The 11,036-nt window shown below is 36.6% G+C and overlaps 1 protein-coding gene across 1 annotated transcript; it reads left to right on the top strand.

The window, feature by feature from the left end:
• The first annotated feature begins 238 nt into the window (after nucleotides 1-238).
• LOC134259675 (toll-like receptor 4) lies at nucleotides 239-2,794 on the top strand. Its single transcript, XM_062742271.1, has one exon. It carries the CDS (start codon nucleotides 239-241, stop codon nucleotides 2,792-2,794), a length of 2,556 nt encoding a protein of 851 aa, XP_062598255.1.
• Nucleotides 2,795-11,036: the final 8,242 nt, after the last annotated feature.

Below are 11,036 nucleotides of genomic sequence, written 5' to 3'. Positions count from 1 at the left end.
TGAATGTTGCCCTTGCTGTTTTTAAAATACGATATTTTTTGAACTGCTAAATAAATATCAGTGTCGGGGGGGGGGGGGGGGGGCTGTGGGGATAAAGTTTTACTTATCATATTTTTAGACAGGCATGAAAACACCACACACTGATTATAAACCCGAAACTGAACCCCTGGATTGACAACTATTGCAGAGGTAGATCTTCCTTGTATGAATCCTATTTAATTCGTGAGATATTCATATAATGGTTCACTTGCACAAAGTCTTACCGCATATCGAGTCGTCTGCGTACCTTGACATGGAAATCTTCTTTGGAATTATTTTCATATTTGTGAATGTCAAAGGCGAGACAGTAACTACTCATATGCAATCAAAGTGTAGAAATACGGAATTAATAGATGGAGTGAGTGTTAACTGTTCTGGTCTTCTACTACAATCTATTCCAGATTTTTGTAAAAAGAACAATTCGGAGACCGATCTTTCCATTCTTCCACATAAAATTATAAACCTTGATTTATCTAACAATGCTATAAAATGTATTGCGCAAAACCCATTCCATTGTCTGTATAATCTTCGAGTTCTGAATTTAGAAAACAACGATATCAAATTTTCTCAGTACAACGAAAGTTTGTTTTCGTCTTTGGTGTCGTTGCATCAGCTAAATCTCAAACGCAACCGGGACGAATTTGTAAATTATAAAGTGTTTGGAAAATTGCTAAATCTAGAAATTCTCCGGATGGATTATTCTGGTAAATATAAGTTCGGAGAACCTTTCCTATTGTTGACGTCATTGCACACTTTGGACCTCTCTGGAATAAAGGGGAAGTGTTATTTAAGGCACATCAAAAAAATAACCTTTGAAAATTTGATACATTTGAAGGTTTTAGACCTTTCTTCGTGCATGATCAAATATATCGATAATGGATCTTTTAGTATGCTTCAAAATCTGACGGAGTTATATCTTTCCTATAATCATGAACTAGGATTCGAACCATTACCAAATATAACATTCAATCTAACAAATACCAAAATTCAAAAACTATATTTGGACAATATTCGGTGTTTCATGGGACCGGCAACGACCCTCTTTCTAGAGCACTTGGGAGAACTTTCGCAGACTTCTCTAAAGGAGTTACATTTAGCCGGAAATAGACTGGAATGGATGGAGATGGGTGTTCTTAGTGGGCTACCAAAGAGCCTCGAGAAACTTTCATTAGCATATAACAGACTTACGACAGGTATGTATGGATTTGAGTACCGTTTACTCACAAGTTTAATAGAATTAGACTTGAGCTATCAATTCAACCCACATAGCTTCCTTTCTAAAATATTCCAATCCTGCAACGAAAATCAAGACAGGAATATTTGTTCGTCTACAAAAACTATTTCAACAAATCCATTTATAAAAAATGAACGATTGGAAAAGAAGTCAGACCTACTAATTACGTTCTATGTACCACCTAAGCTTGAGGTAATACGTTGGGAATCAAGTCGTTTATATGGAAGTCTAGGGAAGTTGGGAATAAAAGCAGTGTTTTTGAGATCGATCTACATGAAGAACAATATTTGGTACAAATGGATTGGTCCTCTTTATGGATTCGAAAACGTAACATCAGTAGATCTATCGATGAACTTTTGCAACTATATATCTACAGAATTCCTGACGTATTTCACCAATGTCAGAAATTTTAACATGTCAGGGAACTATCTTGGCAAAAGTTTATCCCTCGATGAATCCGGACTGATATTTAGAAATCAGTTAAATCTAGAGGTATTAGATTTAACAAACAATGGTCTTTACATTCTGCATAACAGAATTTTGGCAACTGCTGCAAACATAACTCATTTGATACTGAGAGAAAACAGATTGTATACGTGGGATGTTAAAATCGACCACATGAGGAGGCTGGAATTTCTGGACCTTTCCGACAATCGCCTGACAAGATTTGAACCCGCAGCCATGCAAACTCTGGAAGATCTGTTCAACTATGGCAACAATAATTTAACAGTGGACTTAGCCAGCAACAGACTTTCTTGCAGCTGCAGTAACATAAAATTCTTATCGTGGCTAAAATCATTTAAGTCTCATTTCAAAAATTTTAGCAACTACACTTGCTTGGAAGATTCAACTCCCATTCAACAATCTCTAAATAAACTGAAGATGAGTTGTAAATCTTTCCTCATTTGGTATATCGTTGGTTCTGTTTCTTGCTCTTTAGTAATCAGTTTAACCGCCAGCTATCTAATTTATAGAAACAGATGGAAAATACGGTACCTACGATACATTGCCAATAAACGCTTTCGAGGCTATCAACGGCTTCAGTCAAGTTGCAGCGGAGATTTCGAATTCGATGCTTATGTTTCATATTCTATTAAAGATATAGGATTTGTGAAAAATGAAATGATCCCCAACATAGAAGAACGGTCTGATATGAAACTAGCAATAATGCATAGGGACGATTTAGCAGGCGAGATTCAAGCTACAAATATAATGGACTGTATAAGCCGAAGTAAGCGAACTGTATGCGTGGTTTCCAAAAATTATCTGGAGTCTGATTGGCAGGACTACGAGTTAAATATGGCCAGAATGGAAGGAATAAGCGCAAGGAAGACGTTGAATTTTGTGTTTTTAATCCTTATGCCAGATGTCTGTCAGTCTAAATATCCAAGAAAAGCGCGTGACTTCATCAAGAAAGGTTATTTCATAGAGTACCCGGATGACCCTGTCGGAAAAGGAGTGTTTTGGGAAACGTTGAGAAATGAAATAAAGAAAGACTTATTAATTGCTTCGAACATTTAGATCATATTGTAAATACTCTGTTTGTGTATTAAAATTGCTTTTGGAGATTTTGAATTTAAAAAAAATCATCAAATCTCGATGAAAGAAACCCGATAGCTAGGACATCTATCCGTAAGGAAATTAAAATTTCTGGTCTTTTAAAAGAAAAAAAATATCAAAAAGAGTGATTATAATATATTCCAAACGAATCGAAATGAGAAAGTAAACATTGTAGGCAGAAACGGGGCAATACTCAGAAAATAATGCTGGAGCTTAGAAACGGAGAAACCTTTTCAACAATTATCTTTACAGTGTATATATGTCATAAAAACACGTACACCTATCCTCCTGGTTACCATGTTTCGTGATTGCTTACTTATCACAAGATTAATATTGAATATATTAAGGAAATTTTCTGACAGAAAGAACGGAAGCAAGAATTTAATCTTATTCAGCAGTACACTTAAACACTTTTCCTTTATCATAAAACAAATATTCTTCTATGATAACAAGATTTAGTGTTCTTAATTATATCCCCCGCTTGAAAAGCGGGAGGGTATATAGTAATCGTTAATTCCGTCCGTCCGTATGTCCGTCCGTCCGTCTGTTACGCTTTGGGGTACCCATCTCTTATCCGCAACTCCTCTCATACCACTGAATGGAATTTGATGCAACTTTCACAGAACCTTTATTACATATTGCCATTGTGCACCTCCTATTTTACTTTTTGATCCGACACATATTTTGGGTTTCCCGGCCACAGGAAAACATGGACTTTTTCACCAGTTATAACCATATGGGAGGCGGGGGGTATCATTTAGTGAGCTCATCGCTCACAGTACCTCTAGTTTAATACGATATTTGAAAAAAAATACCATTTTCTCAACAGAGGTACGCTTGTACAAATAACAGACCGAAAGATTAAAAACCGGAAGTAAAAATTCCACGGAAGGTTTTCAAATCCATAATCTTTTTGATAATAATAAAAACTTCCCGATAGACACTTGACTGGAACATTTAGGGTTCAAAAGGTCAGATAACAATTAGGTGGATTCTTATCGAACAAAAATATATATTGAAGCTAACAAATCAGACCCGTCTTTTAAGGACATACGCAACGTAGCTTACCTACTGATAGTTTTTCAAGATATTTTTAATTCAAGATTATAGTATCATCAGATGTTTATGGACAAAAAATCAGCTTGTATTACCAAAGGTTTTTGAAAGATATTGATTGATGAAAAATTTTGGATGATTTAAAGAAAAATATATTAAAAATGCTTAACATCCGAAGGACCGCCCCATTTAGTCGCCTTTTACGACAAGCAAGGGGGTACTGCGGACCTATTCTAACCCGGATCCCCACGGGGTCATGATTTGAACAAACTTGAATCTACACTACCTGAGGATGATTCCACATGAGTTTCATCTTTCCTGGCACAGTGGTTCTTGAGAAGAAGATTTTTAAAGATTTTTCCTATATATTCCTGTGCAAAACTTGGGTCGGCCATTTTGGCCCCACCCTAGCCCCGGGGGTCATGATTTGAACAAACTAGAATCTACACTACCTGAGGATGATTCCACATGAGTTTCATCTTTCCTGGCCCAGTGGTTCTGGTGAAGAAGATTTTTAAAGATTTTTCCTATATATTCCTATCTAAAAATTAGGTCGGCCATTTTGGCCCCACCCTAGCCCCGGGGGTCATGATTTGAACAATCTTGAATCTACACTACCTGAGGATGATTCCACATGAGTTTCATCTTTCCTGGCCCAGTGGTTCTTGAGAGAAAGATTTTTAAAGCTTTTTCCTACATATTTTAAAAAAATATGTAAAACTTTGGTTGGCCATTTTGGCCCCTGCCCCAGCCCCGAGGGTCATGATTTGAAGAAACTTGAATCTACAATACCTGAGGATGATTTCACATGAGTTTTATCTTTCATGGCCCAGTGGTTCTTGAGAAGAAGATTTTTTAAAAATGACATTAATTTTTCTCTTATTCATCATTATCTCCCCTTGGAAAAGGGCATGGCCCTTCATTTGAAGAAACTTGAATCCCCTTTACCCAAGGATACTTTGTGGCAAGTTTGGTTGAAATTGGCCCAACGGTTCTTGAGAAGAAGTCGAAAATGTGAAAAGTTGACAGGACAGACAGACAGACGGACAGCTAGACAGACAGACAGACGCCGGACAAAATGTGATCAGAAAAGCTCACTTGAGCCTTCGGCTCAGGTGAGCTAAAATTGATGTATATTGAATAAAAATTGGATCGTATTATTTTCGTTGTAGATAGAGAACATTAATGCATCATTGTTACATGTATTTAAATTCATGAACACTCTTCATTCAGTTACTACAAAATACACAACAGCCAAAGCACCAGAAAATTAAAAGGCGACATATTAGATATTTTGCTCGATATTTTTGAAGAGAGGAAGGACCATCCTGGCTGTAGCAACCTCAACCGCCAACTACATTATGCACAAAATTAGGTCCCCGATCGGTTTGCGGGCAAGAAGACCACTTTAGACAGCTGCAGAACTGTAGCCTTATCGTTTTTTTTTTCTTTTAGTCTTTTATCACCGGGGAAAGTAAGTGTCTAACGTTCTGGCAACCATGAAACATAAGAATGCTAACGACGGAATAGCACTTTATTATAAACTTAGTTCGATAGGGTGAATTATGGAAGTCCAAAAATTACACCCAAATAATCCGTAGCCTAGGACTTGGTTGATAAACAATGATGTATGTAACATATCAATAATAAAGTATAACAGTGACAATTATCACAATTCTAAACTAATCCGATATTCCTCTGACTCTAACCCCCTCTTTTATATTATGACTTGTGCGAGGGAGTCACAAGTCATAATATAAAAGCGAGGGTTAGAGTCAGAGGAATCTCGGATTAAATTATGAGCATGAGTGGCTTACCCCCCGTTCACACATAGATGCCGCTTCTACTACGATCAAAGCGTGGTCGAAAGCGTGGCCGATCGTGACAAATCGCAGAAGAAACGTCGTGGAGTCGTCATAAGCGTAGTATGATCGCAATAGGGTCTTCATGATTGGAGAGCTCTACGCTCTCACCACACTTATTTTGAACATGTTCAAAACAAGCGTAGCGGGATCATGGCCGACAAGAATCGGGGTTAAGTCGTATAAAGAGCGTAGTAGAAGCGCCGTAATCGTACAAGCAGCGCCGAAGCATCATAGAGAGATCTCCGTTATCGTAGTAAAAGCGCCGTAAGAGCGTAGGATCTTACCAAGTACGCTCATACAACGCTCCCTCTACGTTCATACTAGGTTCTCAATACGATCTCTCTACGTTCCTGAAGATCCTACGAAGACCTACAATGACCTTACGCCGATCATATCACGACCTATCAGACAGGAGTTTGTTCTAATAGGACTGATATTTGACCAATCATCATCTGTAAACTACATGTAAAGGGTGACACTATACTTGGCGATCATTTGCAATTGAGACTTTTCACATCTTCTTACAGTTACAATTGAAAATGCCCATAAAGCATGTGGTAAAGGCCGCAAAGAAACTGCGGTGGCAAGATATGTATCATCGCTAAATCGTACTACAAAAATCTGCGGTTGAAAGATATACTAGTATTTAGATCATCGCCAAAATCGTACTAGAAGCGTAATGCAATCGTAATATGATCGGCACCACCGTAGCGACATCGCGGTACAGTCATCTAGGTCTGTGTAGCGTCGTAGGTCGAAGCGGCAGCGTAGTGTAAACGCAGTAAACACGGTCGCTTGTCGGCAACGGTCTGCGTAACATCGGAGTAGAAGCGTGTTAGCAGCGCGTTTGACGTAGTGACGTCGTAGTGCGGTCGTAACGAAGACCATAATTTGTTCTATTTAGACACCGATCGGCTGCGATCTTTCCCGATCCAAAAAAAATCAGATCGTGGCTTGATCGGGATGATCGCCGTAGAGTCGCAGCTCTGTGTGAACGGGGGGTAAGATGGAATAACTCATAACACGTTGAGTAAGTTGACACATTTTGAGTTATATGGTAAGACAAGATAAAATGACATGAAACAGAAAACTGAATTTTACAATAACATAGTGGCTTCAGATTCAAGACAAATTCACACTATATGCCCTATATGTGAAACATTTTGCTCAATTCAGGTAAGAAATAATAATATTGCTTGAAATGCATGTCCCTTAGTATCCCAAATTTTAACAGATAAATATAATTTTGCAATATATCACATATTACTAGAAAAGAATATGGTTTGCGTCCCGTTATTAGTAGACCCCTATTTTTGTATTCAAATGAAGCAGAATTTTTGCAAAATCTTATGCGTGAAAAGAAGAAAAACACTTGCTGTGGCCTTCATCTCGACATTTAGATATATCGATGATGTACTGTCAATATTAACAATTGTAATTTCCATTCGTACGTCGATACGATTTATCCTGGTGAGCTTGAGATAAAAGACACCACAGAATCTGACACATCTGTTTCATATTTGGATATTTTACTTGAAAAAAGACGTTAATGGTTATCTAACAACCAAGCTATATGATAAAGGTGACTTATGCTTATATCACTTATGCAGCAATATACTTTCGTCACCTGCATACGGAGTTTACGTCTTAGTTGATTCGATACTCACACGTATTCATGAACAATTTCTAAAATGAGGCAAATTATTGACAAACAAGTTGATGAAACAATCAGCATTCTCGGTTAAATTCATAATTTCGTAAGTTCCATACTCGATACAATGACCTTGTCAGCAAATACAATTTATCATTGAGTCAAATGCTGACTGACGTTTTTCATACTAATTGTTAGTTCATTAATTATACACTAAATTGACGACGGATTTTCCATTTTTTCCCGATCATGACAAAGAGCACACGGCGGATGTGACCGATCGGCAAGGGATACTCACCCTTCCATGTCACCTGATCCCAACTGATGTTTTGGAGGCCCGTGTTTTCTCTGCTCCTTTTTTGTATTGTTTTATGGACTGTTGATCTTTAATAATGTACGTTATCTCCATGTTTCAATGCAAATTTTAAAAGATGTATTTTCATTGTACTTGAGGATAGATTCTCTCAATTTGGATATGATAAAAATAAAAACAATTGATACAATTTAGAGATTTTAGTGATAGGCCAGTCATAATTCGATGAGAGCGAATCATCCTTTGGGCACAGGTTGAAATCCCACCATTCAGTCGACTGAATGTAGGCTGAATGGTGACTGAATTGTCAAGGAATGGTCACTGAGAAAGTACTTTTCAATTAGCATTCAGTGACCATTCAGCTATCATTCAGTCAACTGAATGGCAGGAACATTTCAGTGACCTTTCAGCCAACTGTCAGTGACATTTCAGCCAACTTTCAGTGACCTTTCTGCCAACTTTCAGTGACATTTCAGCCAACTTTCAGTGACCTTTCAGCCAACTTTCAGTTACCTTTCTGCCAACTTTCAGTGACATTTCAGCCAACTTTCAGTGACCTTTCAGCCAACTTTCAGTGACCTTTCTGCCAACTTTCAGTGACATTTCAGCCAACTTTCAGTGACCTTTCAGCCAACTTTCAGTGACCTTTCTGCCAACTTTCAGTGACCACTCAGCCAACTTTCAGTGGCCTTTCTGCCAACTTTCAGTGACATGTCAGTGACCATTCCGCCAACTTTCAGTGACCTTTTAGCCAACTTTCTTTGACCATTCCGCCAACTATCAGTGACTATTCAGCCCACTTTCAGTGACCATTCAGATTTTTCAGTGATATTTTCAACTCAATTTGTTTTTGGGGGGTGAAAATTTAGCCATTTTTTGCAACCATTTGGTTTCTTTAAAATGATCATGTAGTCTTCAGTAATGGGCGTTTCATCGATAGTATAGAGACAACTCAAGCTTTTCCCTCCTACTCCTTTTTTAGAACTATCAACTGGTTTTAAAGCCAAATTTAATTAACATTTAACCATAGATTCTGATTTATTGAATGACATCTGAGTTTATATGAGTGCATTATATACTTTTGAGACTATTTCAGTGAGAAATAATTTCCCCTTGACTATCATTCCACTTTTTCTTATAAAAAGCAGACACTTTGGCTTTTACAAAAATTACATAACTCATTAATTTTCTAGTATCACAACAACAAATATGGTATGAATGATATTTTATTTTGATCCTGCATATGTTATATTAACTGTACAATGTTTTTGATATAATGTTTTATGAACAAACCAATACTCAATTTTTAAATTTCATTTGTATGATATGTACAACAACTTTAAATAAATAAAACAAATATTGAAATAAATAAAATAAATACATAACTATCACTACACTGAAGACAAAAACAACACATGTTTTCATGTTAAATTTTAAACAGGGCAAATGTATTAATTTCACTTATTTCCTTAAATTATAACAAATTTTCAATGAATTATCTTGATATTTTGTGAAAAACTTTTAATAAAATAATTAAAAAAAAAACAATTAGATAACAGTACAAAAATAAGTTGAATTATTCATGTTTTGGAGTAGCACTATGACGAGATAGTACATCAAGAAATCTTGATTTCTACTCCAAAAGCATGCTAGACTATCAAAAAAAAAATTCATGTATTTATTTCTAACCTTTTGAAAAAAAAAATTCAATTATTTTGCATAGTCTAATTTACAATTTCTGTCATCTGCCTTTTAACGGTCATCCTCCTCCCTCAAAATAAAACTGGGGCAGCCTTGAGGTGCAGGCCTCATGGAGGGCAATTCCACCACTCGTCTCTTCTTCACTTGTTGAAGGTGTTGAGGAGAGAGTTTTGATTTGTGGGCCTCCTCTAAATTGTCTTTAACTTTTTGGAATGCCTCTGTCTGCCATGGGAGGCGCCTGACTTTAAAAGAGACAAAAACACCATCACTGTCAACATCGGACTCCGACGACGACATGTACTCTGGGGTGAGTACACTGGCAAGCTTCTTCTTGTCCAATCCTTCCAGGTTTTCGTCTTTGGCCGTCTTCAGTGACTGCTTGAGTCTGCCTGCTCTCTAAAATCAGAAATAATGACATTTTTGAATTTAACAATAAGCATGCTTTTGGTGAAATCAAAGAGCAAAGGGCAATTAAAATTGATTAGATATAACATTTGATATAAATGAAATTGTTGACCGCATCTGTAAAACACAACTATAGTGCCCATATGTACAATGGTATTATGCTTATAGTGCTTTAATCTCCATTATTCTATAGCTTTAGAATGTATTGAAAACTTAGATGATGCCAGATAAATATGAAGTTGAAATCGGATTTGTGCAACAAATTTGAATTAAAAACTGATATAAAAATTTGTTTTAAAATGTATGGTAGGGACAGACACATTATAATAAATAAGAAGATGACATCTGATTTGAACACATGGCATGCCTTTGCAAAGAATATGCTAAAAAATCAAGCATGTAATGAGCAGATGCTAAGAATAATGTGAAAAAAATTGTTACGGACAGGGTGACAGACACACAAGGGTAAAACAGTATAACCCCCTTAGGAGCTGGGTAGAAATAGGGAAAACCTAAGAAAGCAAGTACTTTTATTATTTTTAACATCAAAAACATTAACTGCCGGTAGATAAAATTGAGATGGTTGCTATCTCCAAGGACCTCACTTTCAGCATAGATAATGAAAATGTAAGGTAGCTGAAAAGGGTTTATTTTGAAGAGGAACATTTGTGTACTATTGAATTATGTGTCATTGAAGTTTAAAAATGTAAATTCTCTCTGAAAAAATAATAAATATAAAAAAAAGAAATGCGGAACTTAATTAGCCTTAGGTGAGCTTTGTAATCTCTAATCACCTATGTTTAATAATTAAATTTAGTCAGAGCAACTAAGAGTTTGTCATAGTAAAAGACAAACAAGAGGCCCATGGGCCACATTGCTCACCTGAGTAACTTGGGTGATGCAGTTCTTTACCAGATTTCCCCTCTTGCTATACCTATCTTGACCCCCTACCCTTTCATGATTTTAATACTTTAGAATCTACACTACCCAAGGATGCTTCCACATAAGTTTCAGCTTTCCTGGCCCAGTGGTTCTTTAAGAGAAGATTTTTTAATGACCCCACCCTATTTTTGTCTTTTCTTGATTATCTCCCCTTGTAACGGGACTTGGCTCTTCATTTTAAGAATTTGAACTCCCCTTTACATAAATATTACAAATTCTTTAAAATTTTTCCATATTTTAACCAATAATCCCCAAGTTTTCTCCTGGGGT

This window comes from Saccostrea cucullata, unplaced genomic scaffold (assembly GCF_032062105.1).
Source record: "Saccostrea cucullata isolate Sc308-1 unplaced genomic scaffold, CSIRO_AGI_Scuc_v1 ctg4634, whole genome shotgun sequence".
NCBI lineage: Eukaryota > Metazoa > Mollusca > Bivalvia > Ostreida > Ostreidae > Saccostrea > Saccostrea cuccullata.
This window is presented reverse-complemented; position numbering and strand designations above follow the sequence as displayed.

Bases quoted from the DNA above. Each gene is read 5' to 3' on its own strand.
- LOC134259675 (XM_062742271.1), top strand. From the start codon at position 239: ATGGTTCACTTGCACAAAGTCTTACCGCATATCGAGTCGTCTGCGTAC.